This window comes from Platalea leucorodia, assembly GCF_965183815.1.
Source record: "Platalea leucorodia genome assembly, chromosome: 7".
NCBI classification, from domain to species: Eukaryota; Metazoa; Chordata; class Aves; order Pelecaniformes; family Threskiornithidae; genus Platalea; species Platalea leucorodia.
In genome coordinates this window covers 7,059,423-7,083,918 of record NC_138829.1, presented here as the reverse complement: position 1 = coordinate 7,083,918, position 24,496 = coordinate 7,059,423, and the positions used below count along the sequence as shown (strand labels likewise).

Sequence of the window (24,496 nt, the reverse complement as noted above, 5' to 3'; positions counted from 1 at the left end):
AACACCACGACCATTTAATTAACGATTGGTTTAGACACAGTTGAGGATTGGTGCTATTTACAGAAACAGAGTATGTTGGCGGTGTATTTTTATTTTTATTTTTCTGTCACCTTTCCCTTGTCATATGGATTAGGTTCTGACTGATTTGCTGAAAAATCGGTCAGAACCTAAAGGTTTAAAGGTAGACCATGGCTGTGTTTTGCCTCAGGAAGCTGTAACGCAAATTTTGTGGCAATTCAGGTGTTGATTCATGAATCCTTTGGTCATCTGTGGTGCTGGGACAGACTGGGCAGCTGTGTGCGGTAAATGTGGTAATCCGGTGCTAAGTCTTCTGATAGATCAGGGGCTTTAGCCTGTGAGATTTTGGGAACAGGGTCTGCGTGCCTCTCTGAACAACTATGCAGCCTGTCCTACATAAACTCTTCATGCATTTGTGTCAAGTGTCTGGCAAGGAGGCAGAAATTATTATGGGTTCCCCTTTTATATCTGTACCTCCTGCTGCGAAAGACTTTGAAACATCAAGGTAGTAAGAACAGACTTTTGTGCCTCTGCACATAAGCACCAGCAAATCTATAGTGAAGAGCTGTAGATGAGAGTGATGTGATCTCCCCCTGTACTGGGCACTGGTGAGGCCGCACCTCGAGTGCTGTGTTCAGTTTTGGGCCCCTCACTCCAGGAAGGACATGGAGGTGCTGGAGCGTGGCCAGAGGAGGGCAACGAAGCTGGTGAAGGGTGTGGAGCACAAGTCTGGTGAGGAGCGGCTGAGGGAGCTGGGGTTGTTTAATCTGGAGAAGAGGAGGCTGAGGGGAGACCTTATTGCTCTGTACAGCTACCTGAAAGGAGGCTGTAGCGAGGTGGGGGTCGGTCTGTTCTCCCTAGTAACGAGTGATAGGACCAGAGGAAACGGCCTCAAGTTGCACCAGGGCAGATTTAGGTTGGATATTAGGAAAAACTTCTTCACCGAAAGGGCTGTCAGGCCCTGGCACAGGCTGCCCAGGGAAGTGGCTGAGTCCCCATCCCTGGAGGTATTTAAAAGATGTGTAGATATGGTGCTCGAGGACATGGTTTAGTGGTGGACTTGGCAGTGCTGGGTTAATGGTTGGACTTGATGATCTTAAAGGTCTCTTCCAACTTATGATATCCAGAAATGCCGCAGTCCCTGGGTTTTTAGTACTTGTGGGTATCCAGCACCACTGATTTCAGAGCCCAGGCTTTAAACCCAAGGTGTGAAACATTGGCCAGAGCCGGGTGTATTTGAGAACTGGGTTTGCCTTAGCAGGCAGCACAGCGGGAGGCATGGCCATAGCGTAGCGTTACTGCCGAAACCCGGGCGGGGAAGGCCTCCACCGTGCGGTACGAGCCGCCGCCTCCTGCAGAAGGGACGCAGCACGGCCTGTGACAGGAGCGGAGGGGTGACTGCAGCTGGGCTGGGGGCCGCCGGGGGGGAATCACCAGTGTCCCCAAGGGACAGCCGTGAGACTCCCCTCAGGATAACGGGCAGCGGGTTTTGATCTCTAAACACCTAAGCCAAACCGCCCCAGACACTCGCCCAATGCCCCAGGACGTGCAGCGGCCAGCGTTGTTTGCGAGCAGGAAAAGGGCAGGGCGGGCAGGCCCCCTCTCCCCTCGGGGGCACGTCGAGGGGGGGAAAGGAAAGAGGGCCCCGCTCCCAGAAGCCGACCTTCACCCGCTGTCACATGCGTGGCCTCTCCCCTACAAACCCAGCGCCTATCGCCGCAGCCTTGACTGCGCCAGCCCCGGCCCCGGCGTTACCCCCCAGCCCGGCCGCCGCGGGGCTCCCACCGGGGCCGCCTGAGGGCCGCGGGGCGGGCCGCGGCGGGGGGAGCGGTGCGGAGCGGTGCGGAGCGGGGGGGGGCTGCCCACCCCTGCCCGGCGGGGAAAGGGGGTGGAAAGGGAGGCGGGAGGCGGGGAGGAGGCCGGCGCCGCGCTGCCGTGGGGCAGGCGCTGGCTTCAGGCAGCGGGGGCGGCTCCCGCCGCGCCGCGGCCCTGATAAAGGGGCGGCGGGAGGCGCGGGTGGCGGTGGGCCGCCATGGCGTGGGGCTGCGCTCTCTGCCTGGCGCTGGCGGGCGGAGCCCTCCTGGCCCTGCTGGCGCAGCTGTTCCGCTGGCTGCGGGCCGACGGCGACCTCACGCTGCTGTGGGCCGAGTGGCGGGGGAAGAAGCCAGGTAAAGCCGCCCACCAGCAGCCGCCGACCGCCGGGAGGGTGGCGGTGGCGGCGGGGGTCCGGGGCGCGGTGTCGCCGGTGGCGGGTTTGGGGCGCTCCGTGAGGGAAGGGGGCATGGCGGCGTGTGGGGAGGAGCGGAGGGCAGGGCTGAAGTCGCCTCAGGACCCAGCCCTCGGCAGCTGCCGCGCGGGCTTGGCTGGAGATCAATAAGAATAACCCCAAAAGCATCGTTTTCCTGCCCGTATCCAACAAGGCGGGGTGCCCCTCATGCCAATAAAGGAGCTGTCTAAGAGCAGCTTGGCAGCAGCGGTCAGCTCCAGCAGGTCTGTGGTGAGGGCTGGCTCGTTTGGCCCACACCCATTTGTTTTGCAGCATTTCTGGGCAGGTGCCCAGTTCTGACATCGGCCTGCGGGGTGCTGAGGCTGCCGGGGAGCCCGCGGTCCGGGGGGCCTCGAAGGAGGGTCGGTGGCCAGGGCGAGGTGCTTTGCAGTCTGTTGAGGTTTCGGTTTGTTCTTACATCCTCAAGCAGATTTCAGTTTCACGGTAGTGGTGAAGGTGTTTACAACATAGTAAACATGAATATTAATTTTCGGGTTAAATAGGTTTCCTTTTCTGAGAATTGTGCCCCGAGAGGCGGGGGGGGGAGCAGCACACGATTGCCGTCTGTGGCTTTACACCGCTTTTCTGTAAGGTGCTGCTTTTGACACCTGTGGGTACAAAGGTTCAATAAAATGCTGTCAGACAGGGATTTTCAACTCTTGCAAAAGTTAATCTTTCTAATTTGACTGCAATTCTGCCTACTTCTGGACAAAGATCTTTAAAAATCATAGGTTTTATTTGCTTAATAGAGATTTTTGATCAGAAAAGCCACAAATTTCTGAATATTCCCTCAGCGTAGCCCACAGTGGCGATTCGGGGCTGCTGTGGGCTGTGCTGGGTGCGGGTGGCTGAGGTGAAAGCAGGGAGCTCTCCTGGCATCTGACCGCTCTGGGGAAGAAGCTGATCTGAAAGAAGGTGGGACAAGGGACACTACAAGCCTGTCCCATGTGGGAAATGAAACGGGATGTTGGGCTGAGATAGGGAGATAGAACTGCATCGAATGAAGGCGGATCAGCAGTGTGTGACTGGGGGGGAAATGTGGAGTAAGGGTTTGGGCTTGAGACCATGATTTGGTAGGGATGGTGGCGTGGGTGAAGGTCAGCATTAGGAAGGGCTTGAGAGAAGAGCAGGACAAACTTGTTGAGATATTTCTGTATTTTGCTTTCAGTAGAAGCTTACTGCAAAAGTGCTAGTCCATATATTGGAGAAGAGAACAGAAAAGCATGCACAAGTAATAAAACTCTAAGAAATAGTAAATTTAAATGTGTGCGTGCAATCTTCTGTAACTCTTTGGATATGCAGCCCAAAGTTTTATAGTAACTCCATCAGGTAGTTCCCCTACTGTAAGAAAACTACAAAAAAGCTTCATGTGCGGACTTCACAAAGATCATGGAAAGACTCAGGGCAGAGAAACAAGATCCATCTTGACTAATACAAACAGAATTGAAACTTTGTCCTGAAGGATCTATGTGCAATGCACATCAAGATGTAGGAGCTCTCAGGAAGACATGGTGTTATTTGAATGTATCCTTCGGTCTTATTGGAAGCCTGGAAACCTTTTTACTAGTCTCTAAAAGTTCCCATAAAAAGAGCAATGTAGTAATTTTCTGATGTGGTTGTTTCAACATGTAAGGTAAGAAGAATCAGGCAGAATTTTGTCAACATAAGCTCCTTTGCTCTGCAAAGAGGTGAGCTGTGTTTCCCCCCTACCTGCGCCTTGCAGCCTCAGTGCTTGTAGTTAAATAAAATATGTAGCTGAAATGGTAGCATTTAAGGGGCGTTTTGCTGATAGTTCAGTCATATACATGTGGGATGGTGGTGCCACAGTGCTGATCCTAACTGTTCAGGTAGGAGAGCAGAAGGGACAAACGAACGCTAGAAAAGATGTTTCTCTAAATATGTTCCCCCTTTTCTCTTCCTCCTCCCCATATTGTGCACGTAATGTAGTGTGCCTAGGTAAGTAACGTGTGGATCCCATGGAAAAAAACCTTGATTTTTATTTAAAGCTGTTATAAGAGCTGCCACTCTTGCAGTCATTATATTGTGCTATCACTTCTACAACTTTATTGTGGATGTTGACGTTTTTGGAGATAAAAATACTTACCAGCAAGCAGACTGATCTCATATGTTTCTTTCTCTTGTGCTGTGAACTATAATTACAAAGACAGACCTTAATATAGGCAAGATCGGTTCCTTTTCAATGATTCAATTCTATAGGGAGAATTCACTTCTGCATTTTGTCATTGGGAGGTGCTGGATTGCTTCCCATCTTCTAAGTATTTATGTGGTCGGGAGACAAGGGTTACCGGGTGCTGGATGACTTTCCTTATGTGTTGTGTTTCATTAGCTGAGCAGCAATCACTCTAAATGGTGTGCTTTTCACAGGCAGCATAATATCAAGCTAAGGAGGATCCTTTTACGTATGAAAGCCTGTGTATCTGACAGCCTACTCTTAAAACTGGGAATAATGGTGTGATTCTCTAGTGGTGTGGGAAGGATGTTCTGCTTTAAACCTCCCCACCCCAAATTTTTTTCATGAATGAAATGATATGGCAACCTTGTGCTATAGGAGCTATAAAATATTGGGGAAAAAACCTAAATAGAACTGCAGAAGCACTTCTTGAATTACTTGCAGTACTACTTTGTTCAACCTCTCATTTGTTATGCCTTGTAACATGTAGTTAATGGTTAGTAATAGTATAATCTGCTTTTATTTTTTAATTTGGCATGGTTTAATTTTTAAACTTATTTCCAGTAACAACAGGACATTTATTCTAGAGCAAGCTGGTGGTTTGATGCTTGTTCTACAACAGCATTGGATCTAGGTTTTCCATTATGTTAACTCCCAGTAGCTCAGTGCTTGGTAACTATCAGCACTGAGGAATCAATGGAAAACTTTCCTTATCTCAACTAATTATTCTGTCCACAGAACAAGATCCTGAATAACTGCAGTGAAGCTGGCCAAGACAGGTTGGGAACAGGGAAACTAAGTGGTAGGAGGAAGCGGATTTGTTTTCAGTAGCAAGAAGAGATGAGTGTGGTAAGCAGGGTTGAAAGTATGTCCGTGTGTTCTTTTGTTCGCGTGGTGTGTGTCTACACAGGTTTTCTGCCAAAAGAACTGTAATAGCAGAGATGAACCCCCATGTTTCTTGCAGTTAATTCAATGAATTGGTAACATTGCAATAAAACTGTAGGAAAAGAGTGTGAATAAGCTTCACAGTCAGCAGCCGTTTGGTATAATGATTAATGCAGTGGTTATTCCTACAACTTCAGCAACACCTCTTTCTACCTCCCAAGTTCATAACCTTAGAATACATCTCTGCTTTGGAAAGTGACTGTTTTTGCTGCTGTTGTTACTGTTTTTAAAAGCAAGCAAAAAACCCCAAACAACCCAACACCACCAAAGCTTGGGTTTAGGAGGGATTTTTCTTTGACTAAAATACAGTCAGCTTAAAAACAGACAAATAATACTAACTGCCAGTCCCACAGACTCGAGCTGAGCTCTGATAGTCTTGAGTGCTCTCTGCTCTTGTCAGAAGGGTCGAAGGTTTTGGAGCTGATCTCTTCACGGGCTTTATGTCATTAAGATGCTGAAAGTAGACATTTGAAACACAGTGTGGTGTAGGAACTGATTACTGAAGTAAGCAGGAAGTAAAAGCAGCCCAGCCATTGGCTGCAGTGAAAACGTACTTTTGCTAAATTAAACGAGCGGGTAGGTTTCAGTGAGCTGAAGAATGCTATTCTGGCCTTTTTTCAGAATAGAATTGGCTTTAAGTCTTAGGAACTGCATTTGACTCTATTTGAATTATACCATGAAATCTTTCTTGGTTGGCTAGACATTGTTGGAATACTCTTCTGTATGAACTTGAGAAATAGAAGGAAGAGCTCCTGTCAGCAGTGCTCTGAGTACTTGATTTTCACTAAGACTAATATTCACTAGCACTAATTTTGAAGAAAACATACAAGTGTTAGGCAGTGATATATCTAAGCACTTTCCAGAATGTTAGTGATCATTCATCCTTAAATCATGTTCTAGAATTAAATGGGTGATTTTGACCCATCTGTTGTATTTGATGGTTTTGGAGATATGTCTGGAAAGCTAAGCCTTTTCCCAGTACCCAGGTGTATCATGGAGTGGGGATGATTGCAAACAAGGGGGAACAGGCATATAAGCAGAGGAGTAAAAGGCATAAGATGCTATTATTTTTACTACAGTTTAAAAAAGCGTGCCTGGACAGGAGCTACGAGTACACGGGAAATTCACATGTGAGCTTACACCTTGGCAGCTCTGTGTACTGTACTCCAGCCAATGCAGGAATTAATCTGCATCAGATACGAAACAGAGTGGATGAACACCCATTTGGTTTGTTATGATTTAGCTGTCTTTGTTCAGAGAATTGTCTTCTGTCGACAATTACTTAGGAACATTTTTGAGGTAGAACATTATTGGGAAAGGTTTGCTTAGGCTTTTGTTTGGATTTGCAATACAGTAACTGTTTCCTGTCATTTCCAAGAATTCTCTTCTCCTTTTTCCTCTGAAGCCCTTTTTGATGAGGTTAGTGGAAACGCTATGTGTGGATGGCTTGCAGAAATGCAATCAAATTTCTTCCATCAGGTAGATAATCAGTGTTTATTCAGATTAGCCTTAGAACAAAGTTCAAGTGGTGACAGAACAGCTATGAATGATTTCACAACTGCACATGACCAAAAAATAAAGAAGTCAGGATTTTGTAATAGCCAAAAAAATTGAGCATATTTCTTAAAAACAGCATCAGATTATACCCCTGCAGTGACTTAAATGCTTATCCTAGCCTTGGTGATGTGTGAACTACTGTCTTGATTCTTTTGATAGAAAATGAACTGCGTGGCAGAGTTGTCTGGGTGACAGGAGCTTCAAGTGGAATTGGAGAAGAATTGGCTTACCAGCTGTCAAAGATCGGAGCCTTGCTTGTCATCTCAGCAAGAAGAGAGGATGAGCTGGAAAGAGTGAAGAAGAAATGCCTTGGTAAGTACAACTTGCTACTTTGTGCGAGCAGTTCTGCTCTTGCTGTGATGGAGTTTCCACAGAAATACTAACCCACATATCACAAGAATAAATTTCATGGTGCAGGTGAACTTTATACATAGCTTCACTGTACATTTGAAGCTGGTATTTTCTTTTTGTGAGTGAGAAGCCTTTGTATAGGCTTGCATTATGAGTTCCTTCATAAGCCAACGTTACCTAAAAATCTTGTCATCAATTGCAAATGGTCTTGTAAGATATTAGATTAAGAAAAAGGAATAAATACTGTGGGGAATGGAGGAAACAATCTGAGGGGTATCACACTATTAAGAACCAAACCATGTAGCTGCACGCTACTAAGAAGTCTTCTTCCTTCAGGTTTGTGCATGTTACAGGCAGACTGACAACTGACTTTCCTCTTTGGAAAAGGAATGAATAGAAATGTTCGGAAAAAGTTGTTCTGAGCAAGTGCAAGAAAGAGGATCTCCTGTAGATCAAGAGGAACAAATGTGAAGCGGAATGTTTAACTATTACAGTTATGTTTCATATGCCTGCTGAGTCAGTAGTCTGGTTTCATTCCCCATTTCTCTTTTTCCCTCCTGTTTTCTGGCTTGATAGCAAGCAGGATAGACAGTTAATTCATGTTGATAAATAGAAGTTTTGAACATGATTAACATTATGTCTTTTTCAGACTATATATCCTCTGTGGCTCAGTACACAGTATTTTATACTGAGTATATTATGACATTGACAGTTCGTTCCTGGTAATGTTGACAGAATGTCCACAGTTTGCTTGGAATGAGTGCTGGTGAATAATGAAATGTTTGTCTTGGCTTAGCACCTAAGCATTTCTAGAAGTCTAAAAGTTGCAGCAGGCTACTATGAAAATCTGTCAAGGAGCTTCAAAAATGCATGACTCCTTATTTCTATTATTCTGATGCTTCAAAAAAGCAGTCATTTAAATAGATATCTCCAAAAGGAAGAAAGGGACATAAGACGACAGTGTGGTTAAGTGGTAATCATGGCAAAATTCCAGTGCCAGGTGACGCAATGTTTAGTGGTCAGTAAAAGTATGCAAGTACATTTGCGTCTGTGGCCGTTTGTTGTCATTGCAAAACTGATAACACTAGATAGGCTGGCAGGAGCCATAATCCTGGATATCGTTTTTCAGGCAACACTTGTATGAGAGTGCGATGTGCTAAGGAACATTCAGAAAGATTATTTCAATTGATGTGAACCAAGAGTAAGACCATTATGTAAGATAATTTCTGGCTCTGCCAACTTGAAGTAACCCTGTGAATGTCTTAACTGTGGTAGATACTAGCTTTAAAGTCTTATGTAGCCATGTGTTTTGCAAATATATGCTACTGAACTTTATTTTAACTATAGGTCAGATTGGTAGGATTATTGGAACTCTTTGGGAACAGTTACTCCATATTTTCTATAGCCAGATCTTAAGCAGTGGAAGAGAGTAACTGGGCCCCCTTCCCCTCTTATCCTTCTTTTCTCAAGGCTATGTAAACCTAGCTTTCCACCCCTTTTCTTGATTATCACATGTGCTAGACCCCCTAGCTATCTTAGTGGCCCTGTGCTACACTATCTCCGCTTTATCAGTATTCATTTTGAACTAGGGGCGTGCAAAATTGGACACTGTACTCTAGGTGCAGTTTTGAAGTGCAGGCACTTAAAAGTCACTTCCCTCAGTTTGCCCTTGCTAGTGCAGCCCACTAGCATTTGTAATTGCCAGAGCTCATTGCTGACTTACGTTCAGCTTGCTGTTGTCCTTCCATCAGGACCTCCGGTCTTGTTTGGAGAGCTGATACCTAGCCATTTGGATGTTGGCTGGCAGTGCTACATAGCATTATTCTGTCACAGGTGTGAAATTTTGCATTTGACTTTGTTGAGCTTACTGAGGTTTGTCATACCGTTCTTACAGCTTGTTAAGATGCCTCTGAATGGCAGTCCTCCCCTCCAGCATAGCAACTGTTTCTTTGAATTTGATGTTAACTGAAAATTTGCTGAAAACTTGTGTTCTTTCCCATCATCTGAGTCATTAATGAAGATAGTAAAATAAGATAGTAAAATATATTGATCATGGAGGGATAACACTTATAACTGGCCACCAGTTAGACTTTGAATGGTTGGTTGCTATTCTTCGGGCCCGGTGATCCAGCCTGCTTTTCACATGCAATTGTAATCCACTCATCTAGACGCCTCATATTTCCCCAATATAGCTTCAAGGATGCTATGGAAGACAACATAGAAAGCTACATAGTCAAGGTAAACAACATCCACTGCTCTCCCATTGTCCACAGAGCCGGTCATCTCATCACAAAAAGCAATTAAGTTGGCCAGGCAGTGTATGTCCATGCTAAATCTGTGCTGGCTTTTCCCAGTCACCTTCTTGTCCTTCATGTACTTGGAAATTGCTTTTGGGAGGAATTGCCACATAATTTTCCCAAGGACTGAGGTTAGGCTGCATGACATTTGGTTTCCTCAAATCACTGCGGAGTTACTCCACTTACCAAGTACCTTTCAAAGATGAGTGACATTGGTCAGCTCTTGTAAATCTTGGATGTATATATTGCCCCGCTTATATGTGCAATTTGTACCAAACTTGGTCTTCCTCTGACGTTGGTAGTATTTCTTTCCCCCAGAGTCTAGCCTCAGGAGTGTGGGAGACCTGAGAGGAGATCTTGCCAGTGAAGACTAAGGCAAAGAAGGCAATGAGTACCTCATGTTTTTCTGTGCCCTTCACTTCATCACCATCCCTGTTTGGCAGTGAGCTCACTCTGTCTTTGGTCTTCCTTTTGTTGGTGCTGTACCTATGAAGCCCTTGTTGCCTTTCACATTCCTCACCAGTTTCAGCTCCGTCTGAGTGTTGATCTTCCTCATTCCATCCCTGCATGCTTGGACGGTGGGTCCACGTGCTTCCTGGGCAGTTTGTCCCTGCTTCCACCTGCATGTTTTCTTTTTGCAATTGAGTTCAAGAGTATTGTGTAAGGTTTGAGTAGCGTGGGATGGATTAAGATTGAGCTACAAGATGTAACATCAACTTGAATTTGGCTGAATTCTATGGCATAATTGGAGCTAATAGGCTTTAACATGCCAGCTGTAGATGCTATACACAGCAGCAACTTAACTAGGTAATTTTCATATTAATGTCAGGAGCAAGCATATTTATCTTCTTCAAAATTCAGAGACACCACCCTATGATACACGTTTATGCATTCTACACTGCTTAAAAGCTGAAGGAGAGAGAGAGAGAGAGAGAAGGAAAGTACCGTAAAAGCTATGGTAATACCTGTTGAGTCATGTGAACGCTAACTCAACTCTTCTCTGCAGGAGGGAGAGAAAACAACTTGTGTAACTTACATGGTTCCTGCAAGTGGCTTCTGTATTTCCCCCAACCACTCTCTGCAACATGAGTTGAATTTCACCAGTAATTCTGGAGGCTGTTTTCTCTCAAAAGCCCTAAAAAGGAAAAAAAAAAAGTAGATGAGGGGTGTGTTTCTTGATTTGACAAAGCTCAAATATGATTGAAATATAGATAGGCCAAATGAATGACAGACAACCTATAAATTATAGAATTATACAGTAATTGAGGTTGGAATGGAGCTCAGGAGGTCATGTTTTTCAGCCGCTGCTGAAAGCTCATGTTCTGTTAAAGGGTATTGTGCAAGACAGAATTAGCAGAGGAAGTGCTGAAGAGCTGGAAAATAAAGGGTCTGTGCTGAGTGACAGCATTTATTGTGTTACAAGAAACTGCTATCTTAGATTAACATGTATTGAAAAGAGTTGATGATCTGAAATCCTCTAGAAGATCCTAAGGGAAGGAGATGTACATTGAGGTCGTAACAAAATATTATGCTAAGTCAGCATTACTTATGCAGCTGTCTTTCAAAAAACAAGTTGGCTTTGGGTGATTGTAACCATGTTTTAGTTAAAAAGTAACTTAAAACTTAATGAACTATCAACAAGGAAGAGGCAGCCCCTGATTGCTTGATAGGAAAATGTCTGTCAGAAGACCTGCTGCTTGGTGGTTGAGCACTTTGATCCTGACAAGAAGCCATGCAGTGTAAAGCTGCGATGTAAGGAGACTTCCAGAAAGACCTCCAGAAAACACACAGCTTTCTGAAAATGGCCTTTCTTCTGGGTAGACTGAGCTTTGAGCGCTCAGTTTCAGATTGCATCTGAATGCTGGTGGCTGTGTGCAATTCACTTTGTAGCTGGAGGCTCTTCACTAAAGGGTGTTAACTAATGTGTGTTAGCAGTTGTGTAAGATGATGAGCCCTAAACTGAGGTCTCCCACTTGGGAGCAAGTGTTTTTCTGGGTTATCATTATTGTTCCCTTAAAAACATCAGTTTGGTAGCCAGCAAAAAAGGAAGCGGAATCTTAGGGGTTATTAGTAGTAAAAGGAATGGAGAACATCATTCCAACAGTATATAAATTGGGACATGCACATGCCTTTGACACTGCACAGTTCTAGTCATCTGCCAGAAAAACAAGGGGATGGGTGGACGGTAGAAGAAAAAGGGTAACAAGAATGTTTGAAGTTTTGTAAAAGCTGCCTGAGGAGTGACTAGACAAGGATTCCTCACCCTAGAAAAGAAGTAAGGAGGCTGATAGAGATGTATGGTCTGAGTGCTTTGGAGGGTGGAAATCAGACTGGACTGCTGATTGCACCAAACCAAGAACTAGGCCTCTGGTTTGATATTTCCTGAAGTCAGAAGTTTCTTACATCATATAAAAGAGCAATTCCTTCCTTATCAGCAGTCTGTGTCTCTTCCTCTGCTTTTTCTTTTCCCCTGTGTAGCTTTCTTGGCTGGGTTAACCATGTGGTCTTGTTAATCCATGGCAGAAACACTCCACACCGCAGCAGGCTTCAACTGCACAAATCTGCTTGAGGAAGCATGAGGTAGAGTGTGTCTCTGAGAGGGTGGTTTAAACTACATGGATTTTCCTGCTGTCTTTCTGGAAGAAATGGAGGGGAAAATGCACATGGAGAGGTTGGAAGGAGCAATACATGGAAATACTGGTAGCTTTAAACCAGACAGATGGGTTTACTACAATCAGTAGCCTAAATACTAGTGACCTTTGAAAAGAGGCAACGTAGGGGTTTAAGTAACCTCCTGTAAAGACAAAGTTCAACCTTACCTGTGTATGGAAGAGGTAGTAATTAAAAAATCAGAGCCTTAGGCCCTCTAACGAGGGCAGCTGCTTAAAGGGGAGCAGGTACACTTAGTTGTGGCTAGGAATCAATTTAGAAACAAATAGCACTATCAAACTAATATAAAGAAGGTAAAAAAATCATGTTATATGTAGTTAGAAAAACCCAAAAAACCTGAAGAGATCATCATTGAAGATTTTATTTTTGTGAGTCATCTGCCCCAAAACCCCAGGGTAACAAATCACTGCTCAAGAAATACTTTCTGTGAAAAAAGTCAGTTGCTCTGAAGAGACGGTGGTAGAGACACTCAATGTGAAGGCTTGAACTGGATGACAGCTGAGTTATTTCAGGAGGTGGATCTATTAAAAGCTGTCAGTTACACAAAACGCTTCTCCTTCTGCCTCCTCCAATAATCTCCCAATAATCTAACTTCTCCAGACTTTGCCTTGTAGCTACTCATGGATATATGTTGTGTTTTGTGTCTAAATTGTACTAGTCCTATTGTCAGGAATACTTGGCCAGTTAACATACGAGCAAAGTGTCAATGCTGTCAATACACTGCGCTTCTGAATGGCTCAGTGAAAAATTTCAGTATCAAATAATCCTGTTGCACGTTATTCCCAACTATTGCAATGTATTTGGAGACTTGAATTATCTGTATTGTGCTACACAAGCCCATTTAATAAAGTCAAGCTTTTCATAAGCAAAAACATAATGATGAGAAAAGAAAGACTTAATAGGAACAGATTTAAAAAGTGGAGATGAAGATGAAAACAAAGCAAGCATTTTATTTTCAACTTAATGTTATGGTTTCTTGGTGTCTTTTTAGTGAAAATTTGGTGTTTAAAAGCAGATTACCTTTCCCACAATTGCTATGTCGGCAATCTTATTGGTTCCCGTTCATTTTATCGTTGTTTTTAGAGATTAGCAACTTGAGTGAAAAGGATATCCTTGTCCTGCGTCTTGACTTGACTGATAGAAGCTCTCATGAAGCTGCAACCAACAATGTTCTTAAGTATTTTGGCAAGGTAAGGTGTGCTTCTGGGGTTAAATTTCTTCTCCATCTCCTATCCCTGCATTTATATTTGTATTTCACTTTTATTCTATCATATGATAAATTCGCCAGTGTCTACACCTTTCCTAAGTTTCAATATTAAACTTGCCAAAAAGTACCTGAATTCTCATCCCTTCTGTTGCTTGCTTCTGGGTTTCAGCAGGCTTTACAGAGATGCCGCAATGAAAAAATAATCACTGGTCATTACCAAGAACTAAAAATTCACTTGCTTGATGTCACTGAATTTCTGGACCAACTGGAACAATCCTCAGCTGTATATTTAGGGCTTAGAATTGTGTATGAAAGTCAGAACCTTTATTTTGTAGTTTCAGTAATGCATGGAATTTGGGTTCAGAGCCATATGGGACAAAACTGGACACCAGGCACAATTGTTTTCCTTGTTCTGTGCATAGTTTTCTAGTTTGCTAGTCCAGAGTATGGAGTTAAGAAAATAGCAGTCAGGTGTAACTAATGTTAAGTACAATGTGCAAAGCTTCAAGCTAAGCCTTTAGTCCCTTCATGTTTTGGTTTCACAGTGAAATTATTGGTAACAGATTTGTTTCTTCTGTTCTTTACTCTAGCTGGTTTCTGGTTTTGCACAAAAGGTATTTTCAGAGGTTACCTTGCAGGACCTGAGTATTAAGTGTTATGTGCTACAGGGTGATAGAGTTAAAAAAAAACATTGTGTGGGAAAACAACTTTGCAGCCACCAGTGTTCCTGTACTCGGGGTTAACCTTGTTTGGCATCAAACACTGTATTCCTGTTTGTTGACTCAGCTCAAAATTAGCCAGCCTTCAATTCAAAGGGGAAGTCTAGTGGGGGAGAGCAACTGCTGAAACTTCAGCAGCTGAGACATCTTACTTGTGTAGGGCAGAGATGACGCTAGAGGGGAGAGAATAGTCAGTTAACAATTGCCTGAGGAAGTGCAAATATTAAAGAAAATGTGTTATATTAATTTATCGTTGTATCTTTCCTGAGATTGATGTTTTGGTCAACAACGGTGGACGTTCCCAACGCTCTCTGTTTGTGGATACAAACCTGGATGTCTACAGTGCCATAATGGAACTCAACTACCTAGGTACCATCTCTTTAACAAAACATGTCCTGAATCACATGATCCAAAGGAAAAAAGGAAAGATTGTTACTGTCAGCAGTGTGATGGGTATCATGGGAGCTCCTCTTGCCTCTGGGTACTGTGCCAGCAAGCACGCTCTGCAGGTAAGTTAAATTTCTGAGATTAATTAAGTCTTGTTGTGTAATAGACCAGCAGCAGTTAGTACTGTAGCAGAGGACTTTATTCTGTGCAGAAAGCAAGTCTCACCTGAAATTGCACACAGAATATGTAGCTTCCTCAGGTTTTGAAAGTCCTTTAAAATTAATTTGCTCTGAAACGTGAAATATCTCAGCTCCCAGTGTACATTTATTTTCCTGACTAAAATTCAAATGCCATCTTAGTTGGTCCCAACCACTGTGTAGTTAACTTCCAATGTGAAACGCTAGACCTTAGCCTCTGGCCTTCAGATGAAGGAATACCTAAATCAGAGGATTTTTCTGTGGCATAGAAGCCCTAATGTTCTCATCTTAGTTCAGTTGGGGGGGGAAAAGTCACTGGTGAGAGTTTTAAGGCTACAGGAAATCTTTAGGACCGTAAAGTGAGAACAGTGAGTGGTAAAGCAGACTACTCAGAAATGAGAATTCCTGATCTCGCTGGGAACATCTGAACGAGCCTTCCCAGCAGTTCTGAATCTTGCTGTGATGTGAAGCACTGGCAGCTCATAGTATCTTAGGAAGTATCTTCTGTGTAACACTTAACTCCCAGTATTGCTTGGAAAGAGTTTTTGAAAGTAGTCTCACTTGTGTAGAAAAACATAAAAGAAGAGCTTAGAAAAGTATCTGGGGAAAAAAGAAAGCCTGCATCATTGAGGAATCATTTGTTTAACTAGTAAATTTATTTAGACATATTTGTCTTTCACCACTGTTTGACTTTCTGCTAATGTACACTTTGATCTCAGTAAAATAAACTTCAGCTGTGCTCAGTGATGATTTAAAAAAACAGCACCTTCTTACGCCCTGCTGGATTTAAGCACATAAACAGGGTAAATAACTGCTTGAGCTATGGGATCAATATCTTCTTGACAATTTGACTAACAACAACAAAAATGTAACAAGTGGCTGACACTGCAAAGCCACTAGACACTTGAAAGAATGAAGATGTAGAAGACGGTGACAGGCCTCTGCTAATAAAAGGTTTTCAGTTAGTGATGGGGAGAGACCTGCTGCTCTGCATTTGAGTGGCAGCGATGAAATTGCCCATTAGAGGCCAGCTTTTGGTTTAAGTCTAGTAGATTTAAATGAGAAGAATGCAATGAGCAGAAGCATGAATTCCCTTTATACTCCTTTATTAAGTGTTCTTTCAGTTGAATTATCTTTTGGGTGTGGTGTCGTTGGTCTGAGCATGGCTGATTACTTGCAGAGCACAAGGAATTCACGTGTTGCTTTAAAAATTTTCAGAATGCTTAATCTCATGTTAAGACCACGAACATGAAAGAAGCTTTAAAGAGAGAGCTTATTTTTAGTTAATTCAGAAATTTTAGTAAACTAACTGAACTCCTTATATCTTTGTTAGCTTCTACCTCTGCTCAATAACCAGGCCGGGCTCCAAACCTCCTTTCTTGTTTCTTTCACAGTAATTCTGTGAATACTAATTGCAGGCGTTAAAACATGTGATTTGCAATATAGATTTCGAAAAGACTTTGTCTGAGAGTCTCTTATCAGTCTGGAGTTATGGCTAGGTGTGGGCATGAAACCCTGAAAAACTAGAAAAGCTTTTTTGAAATATCAAACTTCACCGGTACGGTTCAGGTAAAGGAAGTCTGTAGGAATGGCAGTCCTCTGCAGATACCCCAGCAGCCCATCTCTGACGGTGACCAAGAAGAAATGGCTAGAGAGAGGGTAGGGGAAAAATAAGATGAAGCCTAAAGCGATGTTTTTCCTGTTCTGTTTTCCCAGCATGTATCAGCTTGTACTCGAAGATCTTTGTGAAATGCAGATTGCATTTTGGCCACCAGTTATTAATTCATGTCAGATAGGCTCACATATTTAATCTATTATGGTTTGTTTTTTTTTTAAATTAACAGCTGACACAGTTAATACTGCAATCTTAATTATACCTCTTTTTGAAAAAGTCCCTCCTCTTATTCTGTGGTTGTTTTTTTTTTTTTTTAATTTCTTTTAAATGGCAGTTGGAGGAGGAAGGAAAGAATTCTGCTAAGAATTAAAATCTGTTCTTGAAACAATCACGCTTTGATTCATGCCAATTGGAATTCTTCATACCAATGTTTTAGTGATGAAACTACCCTTTATTTTGGTTCTGGGAGTGCTGCAAGAGCATGAGTCAAGTCCACAGGAGTCTGCATCTGACCAATGCGGTTTCTATCCTAGTGTGATGCTGCTCATGGAGATCATGTGCCATCCACCTAGTTGTAATTCAGATCATTGGTGGCATGTGGAGTGGATCAGAAATGGTGGCCTTCAAAATGCTCCTTAATCAGGAACTTGTGTAGTAAGCACATGGGCTGCACTGAGCAGCAACCACTACTCTGTTCAGTCTCTGGTCATTAGGGGAATTTCTAAATGTTTCTGTCATAGTAGAAGTCAGTTCAGCCTTGTCTTCTTCAGCATCTTCTAGGATTTGGTCACTAAGCTGGAAAGGCCCAGAGATGGCTTAAAGCAGTTCCTGTTCCCCCCACCCTATGTCTGTATGTCGGAGCTGGCTTCAGTCGGGGCTTGGTGGGAACACTCAGATTCTTCCCCTGGCACTTGCTTTCCTTTACTGCTCCCAAATCTGGGTCTGCTCCTGCCTGAATTTAAAGATGAGAGCACTTTCTTTTCTTACTTAGGAATTTTAAGCTTCTCTTCTGGGAGGAAGTGGAGGAATTTCATACCACCTACCTTTGGATAGCTAAGTGCTGGAATTAGAGAACCTGTAGGTACTGTAGATAGAGCCTCTGGGGGGACTGAAAGTATGTAAGACTCTGGTCTCCAAGAGGCTCTGTTCAGCGTGTGTCAGCCAGGATTTCAGCTGAGCCAGTGCCCTGGCTGTCCTGTGTTGCTGGTGAAGACAGCACCTCTTCCGTGGTGTAAAAACTTGGAACTGCAGCCCTAGGGAGGAGGGGGCACACAAACCCCTTGAGACGGAGGGGGATAGCAGAATGGCCACAGAGCAGAAACAGGAGCTCGCTATGCTCTCTGGCTACGCGCATTTCATGTTTACAGGCTGTGCGGCCCTTTAATGAAGTAGCACTGACGTTGACAGCGCTACTCAAACAGCACTCTGAAAAAAGCCGCAGCAGCCCTGTGGTCGGCTACTGTGTGGACAGGATCAAAGATAACATAAGCTCACTGGACCAACGCTCGGCTTCTGGTACCTCGCAGCTTGCCCGGGTCAGCAGGGCTCCCTTTGTAATACTTGGGGAGAGAAGCAGCAGTCTGAGAGTGGAGGGTGCCAGAGCCAGTGCCCTCTGCAGTGAGGTGCCTGAAGTTGCCTACAGAGCTGGCTACTGTTGTGTGCCTTCACGTGGCTGCTCAGGACTGCGGGCAGGTGCCCATTTCTAGGTAGAATTTGTATCCCAGAAGCCTCCTAGCATTTAAGCTGGTGTAGGTGCTTTGTCACAAGTGACCGAGCAATGTTTCTGGCTTCCTTTCTATCGCAGCGTTCCCAGACACACACCCTTCCACCTCCTTGACTTCTGGAAGTACACCTTGAGTTTGTCTCCTTCAGGCAAAACTGGAGTCAGTTCTGTTCCTCACTAAGTCACCAGGGATTGAAAAGTGAGTGTGGGCTGGGAGGGCTCTGGCTTAGTCCTGCTCACGCAGTTCGGTGTTGATGGAGTACCTACCGATTGCCCAAAGGAGGGAAGACAGCTGCGTCGGCTGCTGTTCAGGCTGTGTTTCTAGGAGAGCCTGGACTTCCAGTAGTTGCTGAGTGAACAGGATACAAAGCACTGATGTGAACGAGGAGCACATCATCCCCTCACCCAAGCAGCCATGCTCATGACATGCTGCCACCTTCTCCCCTTGGGGGTCTAGTGTCTTTTTACTTGTTACTTTTTCCTCAGCTGGACTGATGGCACAACTTTTGTGACAGGACTGCGCAGCTTGGGGGTTAAGGAGCTTTTCTGAGATAAGTGGGCTCAGGACCCCTTGGGGAAAGGAGGGGATGTGGAAAGTGCAGGTCTGGGCTGTCGCATGAGCTTAGAGCGGTGGATAAAGCACGGGCGTGTCGGTGCCACATCTGAAGGCGCGCACCGGGGCGAAGGAGGCTCCTGTCAGGGCAGGAGGTAATCTAAGGGAGGGCCCGGGTTTTTGGTCCGAAAGAACTGGGTGGTTGGCAGATCTGAGATGCTTCCCGATGTGTCCAGAAGCAGACTTCTGGGCATATAAGTGTCTTTATGTTAGAACTTACTCCTCTAGAAGTTACACATCTCCAGGCTTTGATAACATGCTGTGAAGATCTGATACTGGTTATGGGGCCTGCAGGTACTTATAACTTGAAATACGTGGTCAGTGCTTTTACAGAACATCACTGCAAAGCCCGTATGCAATCTATATGCTGGAATTAGTCACCAGCAATTGGGAAATTGGAGCCTGTGTTCTTGGTCATAGGTGTGTACCTCATTGCTGGATTGCCCCAGTTGACTGGGGGACTGTGTCATCGCAGGAGCCTATCTGACCGATTTTTTTTCTTTTTTAGCCCTGTGTTGCAATTCAGTTCAGAGCTCTGGGTCAGCCAGCCCTCTTCCTAAGCTGGATGGGAGTACAAATTATGAATTTTTACTACAGTGGGAGAAGTTTATCAGCCTGTGCTCACTCTGTCTCTCTGGTGGCACAAAATTACATGTTAGCATAAATACAGGGAACTGTTGTTAACCAGGTCAAAGATAAGACATGATGTGGTGTTTGCTAAATCACAGCTCTACAGTGCCTTGACCAGCAACTTTGGTAGGAAGCACCTTCCTGAATTGATCACGTTCCCCATAATAGTTGCTGTCTAAATGTGAGTTGCTACAGAGATTAAAAAACCTTGTATCCTGTTAGCTTAAAGAAAAGAAATACTTGCAGCTTTTGTAATTGTAGTTTAACTTACATACACTGGTAGCATATTCCTGGGCTGAAATGAGATTTGTATCTATGTGGATGCAAATTTCAAACTCTGTATTGAATTCAGTGGTGCAGAATTACCCCCTAAAATGGCAGGGTGCACCTTTGACTTAATATGCTGAAAAGTTTATCATCTCCTTATATATATAACCAGTGCCACTTACTCAACAGAAACAACTTAGGATCTTTAATGTCACCACAAGGAGCAGTTCACCTGCAAAAGATAATTTCCACGATACTGCAGTTCTTACGATTGGTGGCACTACCACTACCAAAACAGTGAGGCTCATCCTCTGTACAGAGACAGCAGAATCTGGCCGTAGTTCAGAGAAATTATTGTGTATTTGAGCAGTCAAGGATAGATTCCTCAGCGACTTATATATTCGTGTCTATAATTGCAGATAAAATTTTAAATTAGCCGTTGAATGTGAAAAGTCAAAGTAGTAGGAATTGCTTTTAGTGGAATACCGTTATCTTTACAGCATACAATTAGAATGAAAATATGTAGTCAGTTAAACCTTACTTGTGTGAGGAAATATGGCAAAGGACGATTACATTCTAGTCTTTTCTTCTAGGGTTTTTTTAATTCTCTTCGGACTGAGCTGACTGACTACCCTGAGATAAGCATTATCAACATATGCCCAGGGCCTGTACAGTCTAAGATCATACAAAATGTATTTACGGAGAATCTCGCAAAGGTAAGGACTCGATTCTGTTCTCTGTGATAAATCCAACTTTTGCTGCAGGCCCAGTGATCCTTTCATGGTTTTCTTTTTCTCCTCCTAGCAAACACTAACCTCATCTTCCTACCATGAAATGCTTTGATTGGTGCAGAACTATGTATAGCCTTGTAATTCTTTGTGGTATCAAGTCCGTATCAAATGAAAATAAGGTTTGAGAATTGTTATGCCTTCTCTCTTCCATCACATACAGTCCAAGTCTAATAAAATTTACTGCACAGCCACGCTGCTGCACTTTTGGGGGAAAGGCCAGGATTTTCTGGACGGAATTCTGCATGCAAAATACCATCCTTTCTGCGCAGGTAGCTTTTTGTTTGCCCTAGTCACGATGGCCCCTGTTCGGTTGACGCTGTTGTTGGCAAAGCCGCTGGGGTCAGCTGACGCGAGGCATGCATTCTTTTCCTGTTAGCGATTGTTCAAGGAGAAAAGGCAAACCCTTCCAACTGCACAATTGCTTTTAATAAAGGCTGTCTGACAAAGCAGCTGGCAAAAATTGTTACTATGATACAGCAAAATGTATCTGTCCTAAATTCAATCGATGTAAAGCTCAGGATAACCCACCAGTGTGTGTGGTGGGGGGAAATCTCCCATTGTTGAATCAAGTTCTGAAAGGATTTTTGGCTTGCAAAACTTCATATTTCCATGAAAGAAAAGATGTACTTTTTGAGCAATCTGGGAAGCTTGCAAAACAAATTCCTCCGATTTCAGCATGGCAAAAGACCTAGGAGGAAGGCTGAGTCTAGGCCAGAATTGCTTTTGCTCTGGGAAATAGAAGAAGAGATGGATAGAGCAGTGTCTTATTGCTGGAATGAAATGCGTATAAATTCACAGGACTGTGGCTTACATTCACTAAGTGATAACACGTGAACGAGATTTTGGACATCCTGGCCACTGAAGCAGCCTGGTGCTTTTCTCTTGCTCGAGATGGGTGCCTACAGAGCAGAGCTGGCAGGAATATTTACGTTAAGGGGGAATGTGGCCTCACCTTTCACTTGGTTACTGAGTAACTTGTAGCATGTAATGGGGTAGGCAGCTGGGAACAGGAAGGTTCTCATTTCTCAGAGCCCTCAGCTGCGGAACGGGTAACTTGTTCTGATAGATCTGTTTCACAATAAAGTAGAAGCCATGCTGAAGCAGGACAGAGTTTGGAGATCCATTTTTTTTTAACCTCCTTTGACGCATCAATCGAGGCCTTGATTAAAAGGGTGCTTTACTTAAGCACGTGCGCTGAAGGTGGCAAGTGTTCCTGCAGCGAACACTAGAGGATTAGCAGAGCGAGGGGCAGGTTCCCCAGCCCACCTCTGCTGTACCGGCTGGGTTGTTCTCCCTGTGCATGGTGTAGAAACTGGGAGGAGGATGTCTGTCGCGCACAGCCTGGCCCTTTCTCTCCCACAAACCAGTTCTAATCCCTCCTCGCTCCCTCTCCCCTCCAGTCCATAGAGAACAGCGGCGATCAGTCCCACAAGATGCCAACCGACCGCTGCGTCCGGCTCACCCTGGTGAGCGCAGCCAACGACCTGAAGGAGGCTTGGATCAGCGACCACCCCTACCTGGCCGTCTGCTACCTCTGGCAGTATGCACCCACTTGGGCTTGGTGGCTGATGAACAAAATGGGCAAGAAGAGGATACAGAACTTCAAGAGCGGAGTGGTAAGTTTGTTCCTCTCTCCTCCGCTTCCTTGTTTTTATTTATTTATTTTTTTTTTTTACTCTGCTGACAGACTCTTTAGCCACAGGAATGTTGGGATTGCATTTTGGATCCGTTTCCTTTCCCCCCCCCTCGCTTTCCTAGCAGCTGACGCCAGGCCGGGCTCCATCGCTGCCTGCCTGGCTGTCTAGACTCCTGCAGCGTGGTCGCATCCCGGAACGGGGCAGTCAGCGCGTCCGGTAGTGCCACAGGTCTGCTCTCATCTCCATCACACGGGCTGCGAGTTCAGAACTCGGCATTAACGCAGAGCTGAGCTATAAGTCACCAGCGTAGATTATTAATGCAGCTTGGAATTAAGGCTGTTGAAAATCTCTCCCTTGGTTGTGTCTAGCTTTTCTATCAGGCAGGTAATCCGAGCACCTCCCCGAATTACGCTAAGGAATACTGCTGTCTGTTGGGGCTCTTCACTCGCCTTCACTTCCCAGAAGGCAGATGTGCAGTGCAGTGCTCTGTTCTTGCAGTCTTTTTCTGACTGTGGTTTTGTTGAACTTGATTAAAAAAAAAAAAGTTAATTTTCCAAAAGCAGGAAATGCAAAAATAAGGGTGGCACATGCAACTTAAAACTTCCTATTGCCACGCTGTAACTGCTCGCTGTTACAAGCTGTTTTAAGCAAAAGAACACTGTGGGTGAAGGACTTAAGTAAGGGGGGGAAATACTGATTTAATGTACTCTCACTCCAGGACGCCGATGTCTCGTACTCAAGAAAGAAGAAGTAAGGACAAGCGTGTACAAAGTCCTGCTTGTGCTAAGGCTGAGAAACTTTTTCATATTTGCGTGACTGCAAACAAAAGCTTTTTTTTATCATCTGTTGTACCTTTGTCATCATGTAACTTGACAAATCTATGAAGCTGTATACACACTTGACTAAATAAAAATCACTTTCTAAACATACCTGTTTCATGCCAAACTCCCATAGGCTGAATTTTTAAGCTTACAGAATTGAGACAGAAGAGGTGAGGTGCTATTATTTTATTTTTCTGCTGCTATGACATCGGCAAATACTTGGTGAGCAGGCTAAAAATTATATACCCCCAGGATCCTGTTTCCCTCACTTTCATTCCTAATGGATGTTGAGGAAAAAAAAACCCAAACAAGTAGAAGCTTGTGGTATAAAGGGTAAGGAGGTACAGTCTGTGTGAAGTGTTCCTTTGGGAAAAAGAGGTTCTATTTCATCATCACGTGCTCTGAGAGCAAAATGTGTGTCATCATTGTGCGTACTTAGGGCTAAATCCCTTACCTTCTGGCACAAGGTTTAGAAGTACTTAATCTTGAGGGCTGGGCAGCAACAGCCAGGAGGCACCAAGGACTGTACTTGTTAACCCATTTCCCATCCCACGGACACCCAATTCAACCATTAGCCAGGAGCACCTCTCTAGCAGTAACTCCTCCGTGCTGACAAGCTCAGAAATGTTTGGATGTACCTCAGGCCACACGCTACCTAGTTAAGAAAAAAATTCTTACTTATAATATTGAGTGGTAGTAAAAGAATAACAACCCATTTATAAATTATTGAAACTTTCCAGCCATAGCAAAGAGTGACGTTTTTAACGTGACATTTAACAAAGATGGAAACTGCTGTCTGGGAAAAAAAAAGACTGATGAAATGACGACAAGCGTCTGCTCCCGTGCTGTTCTGGAAGAAGGGAAGGTTCATTCCGCCCGCTAACACGCCAGCTCCTAGAGCACGTTTCACTAAACCACAGCTCAAGGCAGCAGTAAGCCTGCGTGACAAAACGCAGCTACTCGTAATACACCCCACGCGCAGATGATGTTCACAGGATGCTTCAGCTTCCGTCCTCTGGCCCGCAGACGATCTGGCAGTATCGCGCACAGCAGAAGGCTCGCGCTCCCATTTATACCCGGGTTTCTCTGCTTTTTTTTCTCCTGCCAAAAGCAGCGCAAGCCTGTCTGCTCAAGGAGGAGTTCGCTTCCCTGGCCTGAGCTACGGGCAGGTGCTGCTGGGTGTGTAAACCCAGACCCTCCTTCCCGGACCGTGCTGTTCCTGCCACCAGTGCACAAGGGAACAGCAGGGAAGGAGCGACGGTAGAGAGGAGAGGGACTGGGTGGCGACAAATTACCTCTTCCAGAGAGGAAGCTGGCCTTCAAGGAAAATGCAGAAAGTAGAGTTGTTCCAAAAAGGACAAAGCGTTTGCTGTTTGAAAACTTCACTTCCCCAACGCTTCGTTCCGTTAATCTGAATCCCGTTGATTTACGGGACACGAATGGGACAGAGGCGGTCTCCGGAACTTAACATTTTTGTAAAGGCTCAAGAAAAGAGGGTGAAAATCCTCTAGTAAGCACCAAACACTTGCTAGAAAACCACTTTAAAACAGATCTTGTTAAGTAAAGGTTCTTCTCCAAAGCCCCTATGCAAGTC

General features: G+C 44.4%; 2 protein-coding genes across 2 annotated transcripts in view; one reads left to right on the top strand and one right to left on the bottom strand.

Moving 5' to 3' along the window:
- Positions 1–1,969: 1,969 nt before the first annotated feature.
- DHRS7 (dehydrogenase/reductase 7) lies at positions 1,970–23,002 on the top strand. Its single transcript, XM_082318240.1, has 7 exons — positions 1,970–2,186; positions 7,137–7,289; positions 13,379–13,485; positions 14,491–14,730; positions 20,247–20,369; positions 21,845–22,060; positions 22,800–23,002. Exons 1-7 carry the CDS (start codon positions 2,051–2,053, stop codon positions 22,833–22,835), a joined length of 1,011 nt encoding a protein of 336 aa, XP_082174366.1. The 5' UTR covers positions 1,970–2,050; the 3' UTR covers positions 22,836–23,002.
- Positions 22,070–24,496, bottom strand: part of PCNX4 (pecanex 4) — a 19,701-nt gene continuing 17,274 nt past the window's right edge. The window contains exons 13-14 of the mRNA XM_082318241.1: positions 23,357–23,557; positions 22,070–22,606 (exon numbers count right to left, since the gene is read on the bottom strand). The gene's annotated coding sequence lies outside the window, so the exon portion shown is untranslated. The remainder of the gene's footprint in view (positions 22,607–23,356; positions 23,558–24,496) is intronic.

Bases quoted from the DNA above. Each gene is read 5' to 3' on its own strand.
- DHRS7 (XM_082318240.1), top strand. From the start codon at position 2,051: ATGGCGTGGGGCTGCGCTCTCTGCCTGGCGCTGGCGGGCGGAGCCCTC. The intron at 2,187-7,136 runs GTAAAGCCGCCC...TTCTTTTGATAG, and splicing joins GTGGCGGGGGAAGAAGCCAG to AAAATGAACTGCGTGGCAGA. The intron at 13,486-14,490 runs GTAAGGTGTGCT...ATCTTTCCTGAG, and splicing joins TTCTTAAGTATTTTGGCAAG to ATTGATGTTTTGGTCAACAA.